General features: G+C 47.4%; 1 protein-coding gene and 1 long non-coding RNA gene across 4 annotated transcripts in view; one reads left to right on the top strand and one right to left on the bottom strand.

Annotated features, from left to right (window-relative positions):
• LOC307216861 overlaps nucleotides 1-23,983 on the top strand; it is a 330,476-nt gene that overhangs the window by 41,103 nt on the left and 265,390 nt on the right. The window lies entirely within an intron of this gene.
• Nucleotides 1-23,983, bottom strand: part of KCNIP2 (potassium voltage-gated channel interacting protein 2) — a 105,611-nt gene that overhangs the window by 34,628 nt on the left and 47,000 nt on the right. Inside the window, exon 1 of one of the 3 annotated variants that reach the window (XM_079977507.1) lies at nucleotides 16,652-16,849. The exons of the other annotated variants lie outside the window; for them this stretch is intronic. Within the exon in view, the coding sequence (XP_079833633.1) occupies nucleotides 16,652-16,739 (88 nt within the window). The 5' untranslated portion in view covers nucleotides 16,740-16,849. Of the gene's footprint in view, nucleotides 1-16,651; nucleotides 16,850-23,983 lie in introns of those variants that run through there. 3 annotated transcript variants of the gene reach the window in all.

The following is a 23,983-nucleotide window of genomic DNA, read 5'->3' on the forward strand; positions in this document are numbered from 1 at the left end:
TACATATGGTTCCATCTTATCTGTGACCAAGGTGTCACTTGTTGTAGCTGCAAAATTCATACTGCAAATGCAGAAGCATGCAAAATGACGTATTAGCCTGCTAAGGCTTATCATTGCACCGATTCTCCAATCTAATTCACAATTATTATAAATTCGTCTTTGATTTAGCAAGTCATCTTTCCATGCAGGTGAGCAAAAGAACTCTGGGAAGTCAGGGGAGATAACATTAAAAGGATTTACGACCAAGCCTATTCTTGTCTCTGAACGCAGCCGAGCCCTAAATTGAATCACACTTTCCATTCCCCAAATCTGTAGCATATTAATTACAAAACTATGTAGGGAAATGAAGCTTCAAAGGAAGGCCATGGTTTGGTTGGGATTGTGAAGAGTTAAGCATTTAATCTCATAGGGGTGAATTCTCTGTATTTGGCTGTAGATACCTTCTGTTCCTACCCTCCTTTTCACAGATTTTTCTTTTTAAAATGTTTCTTAAAATAATGAGGCCTTTTATGTGCCTGGTAATGAAGCACATGAACTGTCCAGGGTGCTGAAACTGCAAGCTGCTCAGATCCCAATGCAAGAGCAAAATTCCTTCTAACATCCTGCATTAATTGTAGGGGTTCTGTGGGGTGGATGCTTTTCAGGTAGATGAAGCAGAACTCAGGGGGTGCTGTGCAAGGACATGGGTGGTATGCAAGAAACATCTGGGGACCCACATCTACTCGGGGACCCTCAAGACAATAATAGTCTGGCACCAAATTAATGGGAGCTAGTGACACTGACTTGGGACAATATTCCTCACACCACCGTGCTTTCTTAGCCATAAAGTGGCCAAGTGGATTTCATCACTCCCACAGCAGCTCACCATCCATACTCTGGAAACCTGGATGGTGAAATGAAGGACACGCATGTGACAACGCAGTCAAAGGGAAGTAGCCAGCCTAGAGGAAATTCAGGAAGAGAAGGGGAAGTCTGGTAAGAACTGAAGCAGAGAATGGCATTATGCAGCATTGGAATCTGGAACGTAGCATTTAGCAATGCACTACAGACACAAGAGATTCAGGCTTTAAATGTAGGATTGGACACCTCCTGGTTGGAGAAACAACTCCTGTATTCCTTGGTAGATAGCTTAGCAGGGCCTGGAGGTGGCTCAGCCCAGGCTTGGGATGTTAACAGTCTAGTCTGATAGGCCTGGGTCTGCCTCACTTCTTCCTCCATATGGTTCCCCCCAGGGAGCAGCCATTTTTCATCTGAGGAGGACTCCTCTAGCAGAGGCATGACAGAAGGCATGAAGGAAAATGATGCAAAAGACCACTAATAATCACACCCCCCCCTCTTCCTGAATAAGGGTAGCTTAATTTTCATGCCCAAATTTAAAGCTCAAAAAAATCTGTGCAACCTTAATTTTTAATTGCTTTCACCCTAGCACCCTGCTCAACATGCTGACATCACCACACCATGTATTTAAGCTAATTCCATGTAGATAAATAGAGATGGTTCACATACACCATACATCCCCACCCCCACCTTCCCACAAACTCCCTCCCACCCTCACAACCCACAACTCGAAACTGATGTGAAGCCAAAGTACTCCTTTCTTATTTTACTCTCATGGACCACTCTTCTAAAGAATAGATCAAGCAGGTTGAAGCGTATGTGGGTTACATTTCCTGCTCCTATTTCCAGGTATAGTTTATAATCTCAGGAGCCAGGTGCTTCTGGAAACCAATCATAGCATTCTGATAAAACTGCAAATTAGAACAAACGGCAGTATATATGTCATCCCAGTGAGAGATGAAGAATGCTAGTTGATCAGCACTTCCAAGGAACTGTCTACACAAGTTGTGTCTGGTCAGGCAATAGCAAAAGATAGACTGAATACTTCACTTCTGTGGTTTTTCAATGGCTTACACTTTTCAGAATGGCTCCTTTTTGGTTAATACAGGACATACATATTCCACTTTTCTCCAGAATTACTTTTTTTTGCTGAACACAGTTCACATGCCTTTCATGGAAGATGGCCTTATGTTTCAGGGACATCACTCCTACACTCCCCCATATTAGAAATATAAGACCTGAAAAAATGTGACACTTTGCACAGATGGCAATCTCAATAGCTGTGTATGTTCAGTGTGGACAAACATATTGTAGACGGTATAGAATACAGAATAAGCTTCTCTCTCCAGTCTTCTTCACAGCCCCTGACCTATTGTGTCCTAGAACCTGGCATCCAGCTTTAGTCTTCATTTGCCTGCAGCTCTCCTGCCTCAGTTCACAAGTCTATGCCTGGCTCCCATGTTGCTGGGGTCCTGGACACAATTCCAGCACTGGCGCATTCATCCAAACAGCAGCAACTAAAACTTAAATAAGCAGCAAAGGCATCAAAATTACATCCACCCACCAACTGTCAGCTGCCTTGAGTTCACAGAATCATGAATTGGGAGAGACATTGGGGACCATCAAATCTAACCCCCGGGGTCAATGCATGAATCTTCTTGGTACATCAGGAATGGGGAAGCTTTGGGTGTGGTCAGGCTCCAACACTTATCAGCTCCAGCTGGTATGGCCAATGGTCGGGGAAGATGGGAGGTGTTGGACTGCAACTCCCATCATCCTTGAAAAACAAACAAGATGAATTTTAACAGGGAGAAATGTAAAGTATTGCACTTGGGCAAAAAAAATGAGAGGCACAAATACAAGATGGGTGACACCTGGCTTGAGAGCAGTACATGTGAAAAGGATCTAGGAGTCTTGGTTGACCACAAACTTGACATGAGCCAACAGTGTGACGCGGCAGCTAAAAAAGCCAATGCAATTCTGGGCTGCATCAATAGGAGTATAGCATCTAGATCAAGGGAAGTAATAGTGCCACTGTATTCTGCTCTGGTCAGACCTCACCTGGAGTACTGTGTCCAGTTCTGGGCACCACAGTTCAAGAAGGACACTGACAAACTGGAACGTGTCCAGAGGAGGGCAACCAAAATGGTCAAAGGCCTGGAAATGATGCCTTATGAGGAATGGCTAAGGGAGCTGGGCATGTTTAGCCTGGAGAAGAGGAGGTTAAGGGGTGATATGATAGCCATGTTCAAATATATAAAAGGATGTCACATAGAGGAGGGAGAAAGGTTGTTTTCTGCTGCTCCAGAGAAGCAGACACGGAGCAATGGTTCCAAACTACAAGAAAGAAGATTCCACCTAAACATTAGGAAGAACTTCCTGACAGTAAGAGCTGTTCGACAGTGGAATTTGCTGCCAAGGAGTGTGGTGGAGTCTCCTTCTTTGGAGGTCTTTAAGCAGAGGCTTGACAACCATATGTCAGGAGTGCTCTGATGGTGTTTCCTGCTTGGCAGGGGGTTGGACTCGATGGCCCTTGTGGTCTCTTCCAACTCTATGATTCTATGATTCTATGACAGCATCCATGAGATGCTTCCTTCCTTCCTCTCTTCCCTCCCTCCCTCCTTCATTTGCTGGCAAATGTTAGAAACAGGACTTAGTGGTTTTATGAGTGGGTAGGGGTTCTTAATGGTGCTGGAGGAGACTCTTGAGAGTCCCATGGACTGCAAGAAGATCAAACCTATCCATTCTTAAGGAAATCAGCCCTGAGTGCTCACCGAAAGGACAGATCGTGAAGCTGAGGCTCCAATACTTTGGCCACCTCATGAGAAGAGAAGACTCCCTGGAAAAGACCCTGATGTTGGGAAAGATGGAAGGCACAAGGAGAAGGGGGCGACAGAGAACAAGATGGTTGGACAGTGTTGTCGAAGTTACAAACATGAGTTTGACCAAACTGTGGGAGGCAGTGGAAGACAGGAGTGCCTGGTGTGCTCTGGTCCATGGGGTCACGAAGAGTCAGACACGACTAAACGACTAAACAAAGGGGTTCTTAAATGGCAATGTATGTTGCTTCACTTCCTGCACACTGTGGTGAGTCCCCCCTCCTGCTGCATATGTGGGAGGGGGCTACCCATTCTGCTGAGTGAGGCCCTGGACTCCTGCTCTGAAGACCTGCCCTGGCACCACTGTGTGATGGACTACATGTAGTTAGTGGGAGTTACTCCAAAAAGGGGGAAAGGAGAAACAGCAGCAATAGTGCACTCTTAGCACTGGATTCAAATTTGCAAGAGCATCACACAAATCAGGAAATGTGGCTGGGGCAGAAAGGACTTCAGCCTTGACTTATTGTCCTTATAATGGAAATTGCAATGACCTACTTCACAGAGACAGAGAGGCAAGTGAGATGATGAGTAGTAAAACACTTGACATACTGAAGTGCTTCAGAAATTATTTATAACAAATAAGCGACATCACTCTGAATTCATTAATAGCAAGCAGCAAATTCACAAATGAATTACCCACAAATGCTTCTGTCAGTATAGAATACTGAGCCCATAAATCTGGGGGTGGAAAGAAGAGATGAGACTCTGAAATGTTGTCCAGTTTGCTTTCGCATTGCTCCTGAGTTTTTAAGTGTCAGCACTTGGCAGGCACCCACCCACCCACCTTCCCTCTTTCTCTCTCTGTTGGTTGCGCCCTCTAAATGCATTGGGCCCCACAGCTTGCAGCCTCTTCTTTGCACCTTCTGAGGCAGGGAACTTGGATGCACTGAAAGCTACATTAAAGTTAGAAAGTATTGATTCTGTATTTCAGGAGTGGGGCAACCTGTGGCCCTCTGGATGTTTCTGGCATACAACTCCCATCATCCCTGATCATTGGGCCATGCTGGCAGAGGGCTGATGGGAACTGGAGTCCAACAATGTCTGGAGGGCCACAGGTTCCCCATCCCTGTTGTATTTCATGCGACACCTCTGTTGTCTGAAACACAGCTGCTGCTCCTGCGGAAGAAACCCCACTTTCTGCTCCAAATGGGCATGGCAGGCAGCGTCCCTGCCAAGAAGCTAGTCCACAGCTGCATCTAAAAGCATTTGAAAGAAATGGCACAGTGGGACTAATTGAAGGCATGGAGGACTTTGCCTGAAAATTACATTCTCAGTACGTTCACACTTAGGGAGATTGCCACTGGATGCTGATGTCGGTCTCATTTGACTATAACAGCCAGAGTGTTAGATTAGAACTGGGGAGGCCTAGGCTGAAATACCCACTCAGTGTGGTTAGCAGCTATCTCTCAGCCTAACCTACCTCACAGGGTTGTTGTAGAGAACCATATATACTGCCTTGAGCTCTTTGCAGGAAAGGTAGGATAGAAATGTAATGAACAAGCAAACACATGTCAAGCAGCTAAGGACTATGGGCACACAGAATAGCAGTGTGGTGTCTACAATGCAGGCCTATTTGGAGCCCTGTGATGGAGGAGGGGGGACAGAAATGCCCAGGATTCCCCCATTTGGGCCGTATCCTGGCCCCTGTGCTCACAAGCACACCTAAGGATGTAAGAAGAGTCCTGCCAAAGACTCCTGTAGCCCAACTTCCTGCTCTCACAGTGGCCAACCAGATGGCCATTATAGGAAACCCACAAGCAGGACTTGAGTGCAATAGCACTCTCTCCACTTCTGATTCCCAGCAACTGACATTCAGAGGCATTGTGCCTCTAACAGGGGAGGCAAAGCAGAGGCGTCATGGCTAGAAGTCACCGGCTACAAGCCTTCTTCTCCAGGTGCTTGTCTGCTTTTAAAGCCATCCAAGTCGGTGGCCACGACTACATCTTGGGTGAGCAAACTGCACAGCTTAACTATGTGACGGTGTGAAGGACTTTCTTATGTTTGCCTTGAATCTTCTGACATTGAGCTTCATTGGATGGTCCTGGAGTTCTGGTATTACAAAAGAGGGAGAAAAAAATATCCACTTTCTCCACACCATGTATAATCTTAATACACCTCTTTCGTGTCCCCTGTACTTTGTCCTTTCTCTAAACTAAAAAAACAACAACTGCCTAGTAGTTCATTGGTCTAGCACATGGGTAGGCAAACTAAGGCCCAGGGGCCAGATCTGGCCCAATCGCCTTCTAAATCCGGCCTGCGGATGGTCCAGGAAGCAGCGTGTTTTTACATGAGTAGAATGTGCCATCTCTGGGTTATTTGTGGGACCTGCCTGGTGTTTTTACATGAATAGAATGTGTGCTTTTATTTAAAATGCATCTCTGGGTTATTTGTGGGGCATATGAATTAATTCATTTCGCCCCCCCCAAAAAAAATATAGTCCGGCCCCCCACAAGGTCTGAGGGACAGTGGACCAGCCCCCTGCTGAAAAAGTTTGCTGACCCCTGGTCTAGCAGGTACGATTGCAGCCAAAGCCCATCCCTCACTCTGCCTGTGGACAGCTCCAAACTAGTCCTTGTCTTCACCTTCACTTTTCTTAATCTGTTCCCTGCCGTTTTGTGCATGTGTAAAATCATACTGTGCAACTGGCAGAAGAACCACCCTGATGAAGCTTCTCAGACAACAACAGAAACAAACTAGTCTGTCAAAAGAACTGAGAACTACAACATGATCCAAAGAATGGACTGCAAAGTGCCATTCTTTCCTACCCATAACCCCCACCTCCACAAACACTGCTGGCATTACAGAGTGCCAACATGATGGAAAGGAGCACAATATGTCATCTGGTCATAAACTGTACGCTAAAGTCCAGCAAAGCTAAGGCAGTGGCATCCAACAATTTCTGGTGTCTATGGAACTCACAGCACCTAAGACCTATTATTCCCACTTCAGAACTGGGGAAAGCTAATTTCCCTACTTCTCTATATTATGAAAATCACTCAGAGTTCAGAATCAAAGGACAATTATTCAGGGAGCATCCCATTCAGCAAGAGCAACTCCAGAAGTCAACTAGAGCTGAACACACAAAGCATTGATCTCGGATGCTCAATTCAGAAGCACAAAGATCAGGTTAAGTGCATGTGCAGAGTGCTTTCTCCTACCTCTAAGTAACCATAACTAGACACAATACAACTGGGTTTAGATGGGGGAAAGCCCCACCACAGGTCAGAGAATGACAACCTTCTGCGGTTCTCCAAAGTCTCCCTTTAGGAATTTAAGCCCCAAGGCTGTCCATTAGACCACTGGTCTTCAGCTGGTGAGTTGGGACCCACTATTGGGTTGCAGCCAAATCCAAGGTGGGCCACAACAGGAGCACTACCACCATGCAAATATATGGTAAAAGATTAAGAAGAAGACCCCCAAATGAATGTTTGGACTAAAAGCGGGTCCTGGGTCTCAAAACGCTGAAGACTACCGCATTAGACCATGCGTTAATTTGGGAACACGGATCAGTGCACAGGTATGGGGACTTTACAAACTGAGGGGAACTGGGTAGCCCACTGCCGACATGCTAAGAGATCAGGGACCCAGAGAAGGAAGAAAAGTGCAGGTAGAGTAAAGCAATTGCAGAAGAAGAAAAAGAGAAGACACTGCGGCTGTAAAGGAGCTGGGAGCCCCTTATCCTTGCTGCCTGCTATGCGGCAAGAAACCCCTTTCCTCCCAATTCCCAGCGTTTCCACCCAGGGTTTGCCTTCAGCACTTCCTTTCCACCAAACACCCTCCACCCCCCGCAGCCCACAATTTACCTTCAATGCCACTGAGGATCTTGAAGCACTTGGTCGTGAACCAGTAGGACATGACCAGGAGGATGACGATAAGGGAGGCATACAAGAGGCTGTCACTGTGTGGCGTTTCCCTCTCCATGTCTCCATGCCAGATGCGTTGCCCACCCTGCTTTCCCTTGGCTCCCCCCGGTCCTCTGCTGCGTTGGTGCCGCCAGCCTCTTCCAGGCAGATTCAGAGCCACTCTCGGCCCCGTGCACAAACGAGGCTCCCCAAACCAATTACATTAATTGTTCTCCTTCCAACACATGGCGCCTGTCTAAAAATAACTGGCTGGCCCAGGGGGAGCCCAGTGGGGTGAGCATTGGAGAAGGGGAAGGTGAGCTACTTGGGCAGGATCAGGACCTACCGCGTTGGATCTTCCTGTGTGAACTCACTACCCCCTACCGCACCCCACAAACTGAGGCAGCCTCTGTCCCACAGCAAGGGTTGCCACCTGGCAGTTTGGGGCTTCCCTTCCCCCTCCCCACGGAGCTTTATATATAATGAATGGGAAGATATTAAATTGTGCTTAATTAAACTGCACATTAAATGAATGTGCAGAAGTAGCTGGGTTTCTGCTTTGCTTTTTGCCTGCTTGAAGAAGCAGTAGCTCCCTCCACAGCTCAAATCTCCCCCAAGGTAAGATATGGAGGCCAGGAGTGTCCATCTTCACCTACGGCAACTTCTTAAAGGTAAAGGTAAAGGTACCCCTGCCCGTACGGGCCAGTCTTGACAGACTCTGGGGTTGTGCGCCCATCTCACTTAAGAGGCCAGGGGCCAGCGCTGTCCGGAGACACTTCCGGGTCACGTGGCCAGCGTGACATCGCTGCTCTGGCGAGCCAGAGCCGCACACGGAAACGCCGTTTACCTTCCCGCTGGTAAGCGGTCCCTATTTATCTACTTGCACCCGGAGGTGCTTTCGAACTGCTAGGTTGGCAGGCGCTGGGACCGAGCAGCGGGAGCGCACCCCGCCGCAGGGATTCGAACCGCCGACCTTTCGATCGGCAAGTCCTAGGCGCTGAGGCTTTAACCCACAGCGCCACCTGCGTCCCACGGCAACTTCTTATGGTCTTTCAAATTTAATTCTTACTCACACACACTTCCTTCCTCTTCCCTAAGCCAACTGCTTAGAGCAGCAGGACTCACTGTTCTGAAGCCTTGGTTAGATATCAATATGGAGGTGTTTTGTGCCTCACCCAGGGAGTAAATGGTCCGCAGGGAGCTGCCCTATACTCTCAGACCATTGACTCATCTTGATCAGCATTGTCTAGAGCAGTCTTCTTCAAACGGGTCTTCAGATGTTGTCAGACTACAACTCCCATCATCCCTGACCACAGGCTAAGCTGGCTGGGTATGATAGGAGTTGTAGTCCATCAACATCTGGAAGACACCCCTAGTCTAAATTCACTAGCAGCAGTCCTCCAAGCTTCCTGCCAGGGGTCTACCCCAGCCCTATCTACAAACTTTGCTGCAACTCTTCTCCAGGAGGCATGAGGTGCCAATTAAGAAGTACTATGTCTCTGAAGTCTGTACGTGTGCACACACGCATGAGTGTGATCAGTTAAGCTTCACCCACCTCCAGATGCCAAAATAGCTTTGCTCTCAAATTTCAGCAGTGACTGAAGGAAGTGTTTTACTAGCAGTATTCATTGCATCAAAGCTGAGAGGCAACAATCCAGCCTAGTGTTTAAAATGAAGGAAGCAAACTTTCTGGTTAGACAGAACGCTTCCTTAGCCGCAGATGTTCTCAGCAACAAACAAACAATAGTTGGCTGATATCAAAAACAGGCATAGGGAAAAGCAATCTCTGTTAAACTAAAGGGGTACCTGGGAGTAACAGTCCAAACACTTCATGTCACCACTGGGTAACCCACAGGAATAAAGAGTGTCACCTTCTTCCATTTCAGAGAGGGAGAATTTTCCTCCTTCACTCACGAAGTTACTGCATTTTTACAGCACAGACAGACTAAGAGGAAACAGGTGTATTTATCCTTAGGGGTCTGTAAGTCTCTCTCTAAACACTAACCAGACATGATTCACCTGAGGTGCAGAAGGACTTACCTTTAGCACAACAAAGATAATCCCCCAAATATAAGTGCCCTGAAATGCAGCATACACAAGCAACATTGCCTCCTCCAGCCCTTCACCACAATCCTTTTGTGATCTATATGTGAAGCAGATGACAATGTCCAGGGGTCTGGGCTCAGTCGCTCACCCTTTGGCCTAATACTACTACGGTATAATAATATAGCATCTTCAAATGTTCAAAGTACTTAGGATAACAAGAAACTGCCTTATACAGAATCAGACCATTGGTCCATCTAGCTTAGTACTGTCTACACTGACAGTGGCTCTTCGGGGTTTCAGACAGCCTCTCCCAGCTGGGGATTGAACCTGTGACCTTCTGCATGCAAGGCAAATCCTCTACCACTGAGCTATGACTTTTCTACGCGTAGCCTGCGTTGCCATAAGTGCACCACTGTGCTGTCACCTTTGCACGCAGTCAGAGTCTAAGAACCAGGTGTCATCACCCCACTTATCTCCCTCTATATGTAAAAGAAAGCTGTGAACACACACACACACCAGTTCCCTGGCGAGACAGTGCTGGCACTGAGCTAAAATTAAACAGTCACCCACCTGCCTGGGTAAAAATAGCAGACAGAGTTGCACATCGGCAAGGCTTCAAGCACAGCCACTAATTTTCCATGCCATTGTGAATGTGTAGCCCCATGACCCAAGGGCATGGAGTCAAACGCTGCAGCCTGCCCCCATCGAGCACTGTGCAGGATGGGTTGCCAGATCACAAAGAGCCATTTGCATTCAATTTTTTTTAAAACAAAACAAAACCCAGGATGGCTGCCTTCTTCTGCAAGCCCAAGGGAGACTGGAGGTACTTGGAGAATTTGAGCTGAAGGCTCTGGACACCAGAGCATCCTTCATCGCTCTCTCCCCAGAAATAAGCCAAAAATGCAGGCAGCATTTTCTGGATACCACGCCGCACAAGACCATCACAAAACACTCTGTCCTTTCTCGGCAGATTCCCCGATCTGATCTAGAGAGGGGAAAGGTGCTCCCAGGAAGAGCTTGCTCTTTGCCAAGACAGCCAGAACCACCGCAGGGAACAGCAAGGGAGGCAGGCAACTCCATCAAGGCCTTTCTTTAGGAGGATTCTGACTGTCCTCGAATCAGCTGACTGAGGGAAGAACTGTGTGCCAAGAACAAACCTGCCCTCTTGACACAAACATTTCCACCCGCTCTGTTCCTAGATATAACCTTGAGGAGGAGGGAGCACCTCCAGAGAGGGGCTGCTCTCTAGAATCTGTAGATAGAACTATCATATTTTTCGCTCTATAAGACGCACCAGACCACAAGACACACTTAGTTTTTGGAGGAGGAAAACAAGAAAAAAAATATTCTGAACCTCAGAAGCCAGAACAGCAAGAGTGATCACTGCGCAGTGAAAGCAGCAATCCCTCTTGCTGTTCTGGCTTCTGGATAGCAGCGCAGCATGCATTCGTTCCATAAGACGCACACACATTTTCCCTTACTTTTTAGGAGGGAAAAAGTGAGTCTTATAGAGCCAAAAATACGGTATATAACTGTGTTATAAAGACTGTAACTTTAAGAACTGGTTCCTGAGCTTGCTGTTTCCTTCCTCCCTCCCCACCCTTTTTCCTTCTGTGCCATGTCTTCTTAGAGAGTCCCTGTCCTCAGGCTTACAATCCTACTACTGGTTGTTGTAAGCTGCCCTGGGAGCCTTTTTGTCTGAACAGCATAAATATTATATATATATTTCAACACAATCCCATCTCTGTCAGTTATGGGTTAATTACACACACCCCAGCTTTGATTTCTATCTGAAATAGGGCAATGGATCACATGGACCATTTCATAGTTATATAACAGCAACAGATTCCTTAAAACGCAACTCAGCCAGCAGCGGAACGTGGGTCCTACAGAATTTGAATCTGCCTGTGCCGTCTGTTCAGCTAAGGCAATGCTCAGGAAATGAGGGTTCATCACTGATGACATGGGTGCCCTTTCCTGCAGCTGGGAGCTCACTCACCTAGATTACCTGGCCTGGTCAGGCTGATCTAATGATGGCTAATACCTTCTTCTTCTTCTTCTTTTGCTTTATCCATTAGGAGAGTTAAATTTAGGTCACAGCTGAATGTTATTACAAAGCTGCTAATCAGAGTGGGAGCTGATTATTAATAAAGCACAGCCAAATATTGACAAAAGGCTATTTTTGGCTACAGATGTTACTGTCTCAATCTGGTTAATTGATCCAGAATCATTTCTCTTCGCCCAGTGTCACAAGGAGCTCACAGCATTCCAGGGCACTTTTAACAGGAGAGTCTGTGCTTTATTTGGACTGGGCCCAGCTCTAATGGCATGTGAATGCATAATACAGAAGAAAGCACCTTAGGGCATGTGCAGAGTGCCTTTCATTCGTTAGCCACAATCTGCTTCTGCACGCCTAGAGACCCATCCAGACTGTTTTATTTCATATGCATTAATGCAACTTGCACTTGACACAGTAATAGTCCATTAGCAGTGGGTTTATTCTGCTTCATTAGTTGTTCTGCAATGCTTCCCCAATGCTACCACATTATTGGAGGGGCTACAGTGCAACAAGATAAACCAGTCTGTTGGTGGTATAATAAGTTATGGGATTTTAGCAGGAAGTTATAGGATAGGCACTGATTGGGAATGAAGCAGTGTGACCACCCCAAAATGTTTGCAAACGTTTCAAACAGTATTGAAAGTGGGACTATGTATGACCACCTAGATAGCACTATCAATACATGAATGCATGATAAAAATGATGTACTAAGGCCCTAAGATTAAGTACAAGGGTTTTATGGGTAAAGAGTCAAACTCTAAGCAGGCTTGTATCCTAGTACCACTGAAGCTCCTCTGGAGCAGGAACAAAGCACTGGCAGACCAAATAATAAGGGTGCAGACCCTTGAATCCTAAGGGGAAATATGGTAACAACTTATATTACATTTAAGAAAATAAATTGCATTAAAGGTAATATAATTTTAACATAAAAACAAAAAAATGCATCTTCTCACTAGTTAACATTAGATGATACCCTTGCTTATGGCAGAGTCCAAAAAGTCACATTCTCGTGGCCAAAATTCAGGTTTTTATTCTTGCAGAAAAAGAGAGATGACATCAGGCCCACCTGAGCTTGGAGTTTGAATCAGAGGTGCCTTTCCTTGCAGGCCACTGGCAAACCCCCTCAACTAATAAACATGCGTGCCTGGGAGGGGGGGCATGATAGATGCAAAAACCTTCCATCCAGCTCCATACTTTATGCAGGATATTGCATAAATATTGGCGGTCCAAGATTTCAGCAAATCCGGGCTGATACATCAAGTGCCTAGTTGTTGCGATTCAGTCAGTCCCTGGAGAAGCTGCTGCGAGGATACCAGTTGATCCCTCACACCAAATATTTTGTTTTGAACCAAGTTAATCTTCTTTTCAACCCTTCACACAAATTGAATCTCTCTTTTCTTGGGGCAATTTGATTAACTGTCTGCAGCCAGCTACAGGGGAAATGTTCTTAATCTACATTGTCTTTGTATCAGGTAGGAACTTTAGGGGAGCAAGCCCCACTGAGCAGCATGTTCCATGAACGGGTGGTGTCATTTAAAGAGGCAGAGCCAGGGAAAGACGTCTGGGGGGGAATTCCATTTGTTTTAACAGGAAGCAAAGAAGCCAACTTTCCCATTTGCACCTGCAGTGTTTGATTGGAAATATCCCAATTCTCACAAGGATTTCAACACAATGGAACAAACGACACTGCACTTAGGGTGAGACAAAATGTGTGTGTGGCAGGAAGAAGGGCTTTTTGCAAATGCTTTTTCCACTGGGGCGGGTGTTAAAAGGGGTGATGGCCCTACCACCCTGATAAGCACTCTCCCTGTCATCCCCAGAGCATATTGAGAGTGAGGATATAATGTGATGCAGGAAACACTACTCTCGCTATGAATTGGCTTGACAGTGTTTAAAGGTAAAGGTAAAGGTACCCCTGCCCGTACGGGCCAGGCTTGACAGACTCTGGGGTTGTGCGCCCATCTCACTTAAGAGGCCAGGGGCCAGCGCTGTCCGGAGACACTTCCGGGTCACGTGCCAGCGTGACATCGCTGCTCTGGCCAGAGCCAGAGCCAGAGCCAGAGCCAGAGCCAGAGCCGCACACGGAAACGCCGTTTACCTTCCCGCTGGTAAGCGGTTCCTATTTATCTACTTGCACCCGGAGGTGCTTTCGAACTGCTAGGTTGGCAGGCGCTGGGACCGAGCAGCGGGAGCGCACCCCGCCGCAGGGATTCGAACCGCCGACCTTTCAATCGGCAAGTCCTAGGCGCTGAGGCTTTAACCCACAGCGCCACCTGCGTCCCAAATCAAATTGGCTGCATGACATCATCTTGCTGAATACATGCTCTCCCTCCCCACCCTGAAACATCAGTTGATCAGGCAGCAAAAAGCCTGTGAGCAGCAGTGAAAGGGGTGGACAAAGGGGACTTGGGTGGAGACAGTCCAGACCCTAAAAGTGCTACTTTTAAACAAACAAAAAAGTTCACATGTGAACAGTTGGCACAGACTAAATCAGAATACCAGAATTCATATTTTCTGGTGTTTGCCATCCAAGCAAGGGTGCACCTGTGTAAAACATAAAGCCAAACATAAAGCATAAAGCCAAACTGGCTTTAAATCTTGAGAAGAACACAAGCTGCTGGCTAAACCTGATGATTCTGTTTCTGTTTGCCTCTGTTAAACCTCAACCATGGATGCTGAGCTAAGGTAGACTGACAAATTCTGAGTGCCTTGACTCCAGAGTGAACTAAAGTTATTCATTCCTTACTAACCATAAATGCCTATTGCATGACCTAGGAAAACTGATCCTCAGGCAAACACAAGGATGACTCTAACATGCCAGTTTTAGGGACCTGGGTGCTACAGCCAATGGCACAGAGGACAAAATGCATCCTTCTGAATATGCATTATGAATATACACCTGAATATGCACCTAAGCTCTGATGCCCAGCTGTGAAATGAACTTTCCTGACAAATAGTATGGGAAACTGGCAAAGGAGGGCAGGAGGACCAATGGTGTCCTCATTCTACCTGGGCAAATCAGGTAGTGTGTGGTGTGGCTGACAGAGCATGGGGCTTGGAGAACAAGGAGTTCAGAGCTGAAATACATTTTCAGTCATTACTATTCAGTTACATTAAACCACGGATGGGGTGCCAGATGTTGCTGGAGGTCAGGGATGGTGGGAGTTGTAGTCCAGCAGCATCTGGAGGGCAGCAGGTTCCCTACCCCTGGGTTAGGTACTTAAACAATAAATGGTATCATTACTATTTCCTAAGGATATTGAGATCAACATTACAGCAAGCACACTTTCAGCCCAAGGTACTGGCATCATTTAGAATCTCAACTTCACTCTCCAAGAAATGGGCTTAACTTCAAGAAGTCCTCATGGTAAACCAGAGCTGTCGTCGTCATCTCTCGCAGGCAGTTAAGTTCCACCCATATTCAGCCCATCCACAAGTTAGGCTATTTCTCTGCCTTCCTCAAGAAGATACACCTATCACAATGAAATTTACAAAACTCAAGACTGGCACCTGCTAAATACAGAATTAACATCACTAGAGAGTGAAGTTGGTACAAAATGCAGCCATTGATGTTCCTCAACTTTTCAGCGCTCATTGCCAGCATCCTACCAAACAGTTGTGTGTGACTCTGGAAATGACAGAGACAGGTTCATGCTTCAGAGCAATATGCCACTCATTGGGTCCAGAAATAGGCTGGGATGGACAGTGAATGCAGGAGGAAGTACCATCTTGAAATACTGAGCCCAGGTCTAGTAGGGGAGAGCTGAAAATGAGTCTGACCACCTCCACTGGGCAACTTGACCCAGCGACAGAAATCCTTTGAATATTCACTGAATTCTAGAGACCAACAAGCAGAGGGAATACGGTATGTTGGGGGTGTGATTCTTCCTCAACTCAATGAGTTTCTAGATCAGGAAAGGACAACATCAGAGGAGAACCATTTGAGATTTAACTAGAAAAGGAGGACAACACACATTAGAAGTTGTGTGGGGAACTTCTGGTACTCCAAATGATGTTGAAGTAGAATTCCCATCATCCCTGACTATTTGCCTTGTTGATGGGAGTTGGAATCTAACAAGATTTGGATGGCCACAGGCTCCTCATCCTTGCATTAGAATGTGCACTTAAATCATGACTCACTCTTTGCCCCAAACCTACGCCTGGGAAGCACACAGGACACTGAAGGAATGGAGAAAGGCTGTTGCACATTGGGACAGGAAAAAGCTGAAAAAAGCCCAGAATCTCTGCATATAGGCTGGAATCTGCTCGGGCTCAACCACCTGAGGCTTGCTTTTCTGGGTCAGGTAATAGGAATAAGCATGAAGTTTGGGTGCACAGATCAAACAGCATCAGCTCCAATACGAAGTAATGGGCTCCAGTCCAACTCTCGGTGCTTCTGCTGGGTACGTATAATTCTGCTTGCAGAGCAGAGCTTCCATCTCTCTGCAAAGAGGCCTTTTACAGGGTGGGGTGGAAATGGGCCATGGGAGCCAACACATTAGATATGCCTCATGTTTAAAGCAAGAGAGTCTGAAAAGGGTGTGATGCAGGAACGATTTCTTCCCAGCCAGCCCTGGTGCTCCCAGCAAGGCTGCAGAAAAACCCAGCCACCAATTCCAAGGACCTAATTGGGGGTCCTGGCCCTGAACCAGAACAGAAGTGTATTCGTGGAGGCACAACTGAAACTCAGCGTGACTCCATCATCTCTCAGGCATGTCATTTTGGTGCCCAGGATCCCCAGGCGATTTTCATTCTGGACTAGCCACATAAATTTTGTTTTCTTCTTCCCCTACTCCAAAGAGGCAGGATGACCTACAACTAAGGGGGGGGGGGGGGAGAAAGATTGCTCCCCCTTGTGCTTCACTGCAGAGCCCATGGCTTTAAAGACCACCCAACAAAATGCTCATGATCTCTAGCCATCTGCCACAGTTCCTTGCCATGCCAACTCCAGAGCCCACCCCTCCTCCAGAAGCCCGGAAACAGCCTACCTTGAGACAGGGTCCCTGTGACCAGCTGGTAGAAGAAACGGATCGCCCGCCCCAGCTGCCTCTTGCACCGTCGCTGGCAGTGAGTCATGGTGCCAATACACAGTGGCAGGGTGGCCCCCGGTCAGAAAAACAACTCCCTGGGCAGGGTGAGAACTAGAAGTGCTCAAGGAGTAGGGGGCCCTTCTGTTCCTGCCTCTGACCGTGCCCAGACATCCGAGCCAGAACAACCCCCTGATCTCAGACAGACAGCAGGGCTAGGTGGGAGGAAGAGGAGGAGGTTTGTGCTCAGATAATTCCGCTGGGATTGGTGGTGGCACAGGCAATGCCTGGGTCACCGTGAGAGCAGCGGCTGCCAGTCAGGGGACACGCCCAGAGCTGCACTCCCCATCCAGATTCAGAAAGTCCCAGCACTTTCGAGGGCTTCTGAAAACTTGGAACAATTGTAGCGCAGGACAAAGCTGAGCACGGAGTGGCTTGCTGCTGTCTTAACTGCGAGCTTCTCCAATGACACACGCAAGCGACGCTCCCTCCTCGGACCCTCCTCCTCCTCCTCCTCCTCCCTGCAGCAAAGTTGCAGGAAGAAGCAGCGAGGAGTGGACAGCGAAGCAAGAACCACAAAAGAGGCAGTGCTAAGTGGCTCTCCCAGCCAGTTGCATAGTTCCATGAAGGGGGGCAGCTGGCAATGCCCTGCCTTGGGGGAGTGTCCCCTTCCAGGCAACGTTGGGCAGCAGATGCCTCTTTGGTTCCCTGCTCTGCCTGGCATCTTCCTCTGCCACACCCAGCGCTCTACAACAGGCTCCCGGGAAACCACAGGCAGTGTCGGTTGGCATGGCAATGGTCTGACTCCACAGGTCCTGCTGGCCAATGGGGCGCTGCCTCCTCCTAACGCCTTTCCTGCAGACTGCAAGGATGTGCCTTTTCCATCAAAGTGGGGGAAGCATCACAGGACAGGGCACAGAGACAGACGCCTAGCACTGCTCCACATCTGGCTCTGTGCAAACAAAGGAGTGCTGGCAATGTAATTCCTCAAGCTATCGGGGCGATACATCAGCGAGTGACAAGGGAAAGCTGCAGCTGGGTGAAAATAAAGAGGTAGGAAGAGACACAGCTGTGGACCACAAAACCACCTGCCTCTGTATCTGAAAAGGATCTGGGTTAACAACCAGGAAGGAGAATGGCAGCCCCAAAGGAGGGGGTGGTGGCTGGCCACACACCTATAGTTGTGCCCGCTGCTTTTGACAGTTTGCAGCAACATCCTTTATTACACTTCAGCACAGTTTGGTTTCTGAAGATAACAGGCAAATGGCTGGGGCTTTGTTGCACAGTGTGTAAGAGAGGTGACGCAGGTGTCACAAACCAAGTAACTTGTCCAGACAACCCAAGATGGTTATCTTGATAAGAGCTAGCATATTTTAAAAAACACACACGCAGGAATGCTAGAGATGGTTAATCTGCTTTCATACACACCTTTACAAGTCAGGCTTTCACTGCCATTGCCTTATAGAGATCCAGGTAGCAAGATAATGACTGGACACCAGACAGAAGTACCTGGAACAAAGCATATATGCAAGCAAAGAATATACAGTACGTATGTGGTGACATACTTTCTTACTCAGTTTCACCCCATTTCTTATCCTGAAGAGTATTACACACAGTAACTTAAAGTGTTCAGAGACTTATATAAGCAAATGCGCTTTGTGAATAACCCAGAGCAAGCCAGACCTTAGCAAAAACATAGGTTTAGTTGGGGAAAGCAAATAAAAGCACGGAAATCAGAGGTGGGGAACCTGTGACCCTCCAGATGCTGTTGGACTTCAACTCCATCTTCCCTCACCACTGGCTGTGAAAGGCTGTGAGCAGATGAAAACTGGAGTCCAAAAATATCCTGAGAGTTGCAGCTTCCCTGACACTGCTTTAGATGCTCTAAAAAGCTACAAAAGACAGAGTATGGATTTCATTTATTCACTTCAAACATTCATAGATTGCCTTGCAGCAGAAAACTGTTCATAGGGCAGCTTACAACACTTTAACCCAAAACGCAAACAAATGCAACCTATACAAAACTGAACATCCATTCAAACCTACATTAAGAACAATTGAGCTTTGTCGTTAAATATATTACATAACCTCCTGGGAGAACAAGCCTTGTCTTTCCCACCACAGAATCTCCCAAACAACACATAGGAGTCTGCTAAATCCAAGCATGGATCTCTTTCATGGAAAAAAGCCTTTCTGATAATTTTGGAAGTATATTGTTATTACATGCCCACATGACTTAGAGCCAGTTCCAACATGTTTCAGGTACGCTCGTGTTGCATGTACACTAAGTTTATCAGGGAACATAACAGAGTGGTAGAACACATGTGTTTCATGCAGAAGGTTCCAGGTACGATCCTTGGCATCTCCAGTTACAATACAGGATTTGCCCAAGACCATTGAGAACTACTGCCAGTCAGAGTAGACAATACTAGACTAGATAGACAAATAATCTTCCTTGGTATAAGCCTGTTATGTTCCTGTTGTCGTGTGGCTTTGAGTATCAGTTGGAGGTTAGGTTTTTCCCCTGACTGTTGGGAAACCTTGAACTGAACTGAACTGAACATCGTTAAAAGAAACAGATAAACATTGGCAACTTTCAGATCATCAACTGTCTCTATACACCAGCGGTGAGAAATCCATGACCCTCCAGATGCTGATTGCATTATCCCTGGACATTGACCATGTTGTCTGGGATGGATGGGAGTTGGAGGTACAACAGGCTGTCAAATCCTCTTTAAAGTCACCCAAGTTTATGGTCATCACTGCAGGAAATTTTACACTTTGCCATTCCTCCTGTTGCCATTAACAGGACCAGCGGGGGCAAAGTGTTAAGGCCCCCTTCCCCCCACTCACACTTTGGTCCTGATCCAACTCAGCAAACCCCTCATCCCTGACTATCTGTCAACCTACCTACTTACCTACTTACCTACTTACCTACTTACCTACTTACCTACCTACCTACCTACCTACCTATGACAACACTCCAACCAATCCAAGGCCAAAATCTTGGTCTTTAGACATAGGGGTCACCTCCTTGCATCAGTGTGGAAGCTTATCTTTAGCTAGTTGTGCATGTCTGAGAAAGGGTCATCTCTTTGGCCCAAGAATATCCTCAAATCATGTACTAGTCTGCACACACATCCCTCTCTATACCGCTGATCCTTCCTAGCTTAGAGGCAGACTCAAGACCACCATGCCATACTCACTACGGGGTCAGATCAAGACCAAGAAGGGATGGCATACAAGCTTACTGCGTGGAGTCTGCTTAAAAACTCCCTGGTGCAGCAGCTCTGAACACACAGAGAATCAACAATCTGTAGACTTCAGCTGCCACAAAAGCTGAGCATTGCAATCTTTCCCTACTTCTCCACTTTCTTGAATTCCCACGCACGGCAATGCTTGGCTCGCTACATGACTGGTAGTCACAGATATCTGCCTCTCCGTGTGCTTACAGTCAAAACATCACACGTTTTGAAGGAGCCCCCTGGACAGCTGCTTGATTCCCATTGAGAGTGATAATCAAGTATGGATTTCCCTACTGCTTCTAAGCATGCTTATGGGTGAAGTGGGGTTGTTCTAGCCTCTTCACAGTTCACAGTTATACTCTCCCTGCAGTGTACAGATTCTAGAAGGAGTCATGGGAGCAAGTCTCTGGCCCATTGGTCTGAGCCTGCGCACACACACCATGTGGAGAATGCCATGTCTGATCAATGCATACATCCCTGTATAACTGTGCCTTACAATGATGAACTTTCTGATGCAAGAGAGATGTATAAATTAGGCTAAATATACATGAGTACTTGTCAACAGAGTACCAGTAGAGCGTGTGAATACAAACAAGACTTTGCTCACAGAGTGACTTTGCTCACTCTGCATATTGAGTTTATTGTATACTAATTCCTCCCCCCGCCTTACCTGGTGACAGTGGGCACCAGCCAAGCAGCGCCAGGTTGCTGGGCTGAGCCACCATGTGAATTGACCATAATGCCTCTGGACTGAAGATTCCGCTGGGGCATTGTGGGAAATGAAATCAGCAGGCAGACCCATTTGCCTGGTGCTTCTTGGAAGTGCCAGGATGAAGACGTGGGGGCCGGAGCAGGCATTAGTGGCGGCCCCTGCCAGTCTGCTGGTGCTCTGGCAGCTGCCCAAGGATGCCAGGTGCTGCTGCCAGCCATGAAACAGGAAGTGGTAGTCATCCTAGATTGCGTAATAAAAAGAATGTAAGAGTGCAGCATTCTGTGGGAGTTTTTGTTTATCTTGGTGCTCAGTGACATCCTTTGCAGGAAGAACAGCAGCAGGAGGCACAAGAAGGCAATGCTCGTCATAGCTGGGCCTCCCCTGCATGGCCGGGAGTATTTAATAAACCACCCAACATGGGTTTTCTTTTCCTGAAGATCTCAGTTCTAGCCTACTTGAAGACATATTTGCAGATACACTGGCTGATCAAATACAAGAAGAGTCTTCTGGATCAGGCCAGTGGCCCATTTAGTCCAGCATCCTGTTTTCATAGTGGCCAACCAGATGCCTATGGGAAACCAGCAAGCAACATTCAAGCACAAGAGCCAGTGTGGTGTAGTGGTTAAGAGCGCTGGACTCGTAATCTGGTGAACCGGGTTCGAGTCTCCACTCCTCCATATGCAGCTGCTGGGTGACCTTGGGCTAGTCACACTTCTCTGAAGTCTCTCAGCCCCACTCACCTCACAGAGTGTTTGTTGTGGGGGAGGAAGGGCAAAGGAGATTGTTAGCCGCTTTGCGACTCCTTTGGGTAGTGATAAAGCAGGATATCAAATCCAAACTCTTCTTCCCCTCCTGTGGCTTCCAGCAACTGGTATTCAGCCATCAGTAGCCCTCTTCTCCATGGATTCTCTTTTAAAGCCATCTAGGTTGGTAGCCATCACTGCCTTTTCTGGGAGCGAGTTCCATAGTTTAACTATGCGCTGGGTGAAGCACTTTCTTTTATCTGTCCTGAATCTTCTAGCATTATTTTTATTTCCATGAGTTCTTGTGTTGTGAGAGAAGGGAGCAAAGCTATCCACTGTCTTCATACCATGCATAGTTTTATAAACTTCTAGCATGGTGCCCTCTTACTTCCCTTTTCTCTAAGAAGTCCCAAATGCTGCAACTTTTCTTCACAGGGGAGTTGCTCCACCCCCTTGATCATTTAGGTTGCTGTTTCTGAACCTTTCCCAACCATAGCTGTCAACCTTCCCTTTTTTGGCAGGAAATTCCCTTATTCCAGCGCCGTTTCCCGCTGCTATCCTGGATTGTTAGATATCCCGTAGACTGTCCCCGGGACAGGGGAGGCTGCTGATCCCTTATTTTCGAGGCTGCTGATCCCTTATTTTCAAATCTGAAAGTTGACAGCTGTTCCCAACACTACACAATACCCTTTTTTCAAGGTGAGAGGACCAGAAACGAAGCTGCAGTTTTGCTCCCTGTTTTTTGTATTTTGTAGGCTACCAAGCCTTTGTTTAAAGAAGCCAGAGAAGTGGTTTTTAGAACACACTGTGGATGACAGTACAGGAAGGGCCTTTTTAATCTACGCACACCCCTGTACAAAGGCTTTCTCAGCTACCTAGCAAGTGTTAGAGGAGGAGCACATCTAGTGGAAGAAGGCAGTACTACTATCCTGTAGCCAAGGCATCAGTTTGTGGCGGCCATAATATTGGGCCCACTCAGATACAGATGCATCTCAGACATGACCACCTCCAACACTTCTCTGGTGAAAATAGAGGTGTCCTATAATAATATCCCAACCATCTGACCCCAGCCACTCTGGGACGCTTCCAACATATATAACATATATAAAAACATAAAAGGTAAAGGTAAAGGTACCCCTGCCCGTACGGGCCAGTCTTGACAGACTCTGGGGTTGTGCGCCCATCTCACTTAAGAGGCCAGGGGCCAGCGCTGTCCGGAGACACTTCCGGGTCACGTGGCCAGCGTGACATCGCTGCTCTGGCGAGCCAGAGCCGCACACGGAAACGCCGTTTACCTTCCCGCTGGTAAGCGGTCCCTATTTATCTACTTGCACCCGGAGGTGCTTTCGAACTGCTAGGTTGGCAGGCGCTGGGACCGAGCAGTGGGAGCGCACCCCGCCGCAGGGATTCGAACCGCCGACCTTTCGATCGGCAAGTCCTAGGCGCTGAGGCTTTAACCCACAGCGCCACCTGCGTCCCTTATATAAAAACATAACAAAGCATTAAACATTAAAATGCTTCCCTATACAGGGCTGCCTTCAGATGTCTTCTAAAGGTTGTATAGTTACTTATCTCCTTGGCTCGGGGATCACACACCCTCCAACATTTCTCCGATGAAAATAGGGACATCCTAAGGAAAAACGGGACATTCTGGGATCAAATCAGAAACTGGGATGGCTTCTGTAAATGCGGGACTGTCCCTAGAAAAAAGGGACACTTGGAGGGTCTGCCATTTGGGGGAGCTCCTGCTTGGTCTATGTTCCGGGCTATGGTTGTGTGAGGCTGCTTAAAAAGGTAAAGGTAAAGGACCCGACAGTTAAGTCCAGTCACAGACGACTCTGGGGTTGCGGCGCTCATCTCGCTTTACAGGCCGAGGGAGCCGGCATTTGTCCGCAGACAGTTTTTCCGGGTCATGTGGCCAGCATGACTAAGCTGCTTCTGGCAAACCAGAGCAGCGCACGGAAACACCGTTTACCTCCCTGCCGGAGCAGTACCTATTTATCTACTTGCACTTTTGGCATGCTTTTGAACTGCTGGGTTGGCAGGAGCTGGGACCAAGCAACGGGAGCTCACCCTGTCTCATAAAAGTATTTCTTTGCACACTGTGTGGTTAAACTATGAATCCTACCTAGTAACCTTCCTATTTTCTTCTGGCATTGGCAAGCGGCATCACCTTTTGGCTGATTAGCACATCACCTACCAAGGGCCACAGCTCAGTGGAAGAGTGCCTGCTTTGAATGCAGAAGGTCCTGGGTTCAATTTCTGGCATCTCCAGGTAGGGCTTGGACAGACTCCAGTCTGAAACCCTGGAGAGTCAGCTGCCATTCAGTATGGACAATACTGAGCTAGATAGACCCGTGCTCTGGTTCAGTATCTAAGGTACCTTTTTATGTACCATGCCATGTCAAAACATAGAAAGACAGGAAGCTGTCTTAGAATCACAGAACTGAAGAGTTGGAAGGGGCCACAAGGGTCATCTAGTCCAACCCCTGCAAATGCAGGCATCAACATGGACTCGAACCCATGACCCTGAAATTAAGGGGTCATGCTCTACCGAGCTACCTGAAGCAGGCAATTGGTCCATCCAGCTGTG

The sequence above is a fragment of the Podarcis cretensis genome (assembly GCF_951804945.1).
Source record: "Podarcis cretensis genome assembly, chromosome: 5".
Classification (NCBI taxonomy): Eukaryota; Metazoa; Chordata; class Lepidosauria; order Squamata; family Lacertidae; genus Podarcis; species Podarcis cretensis.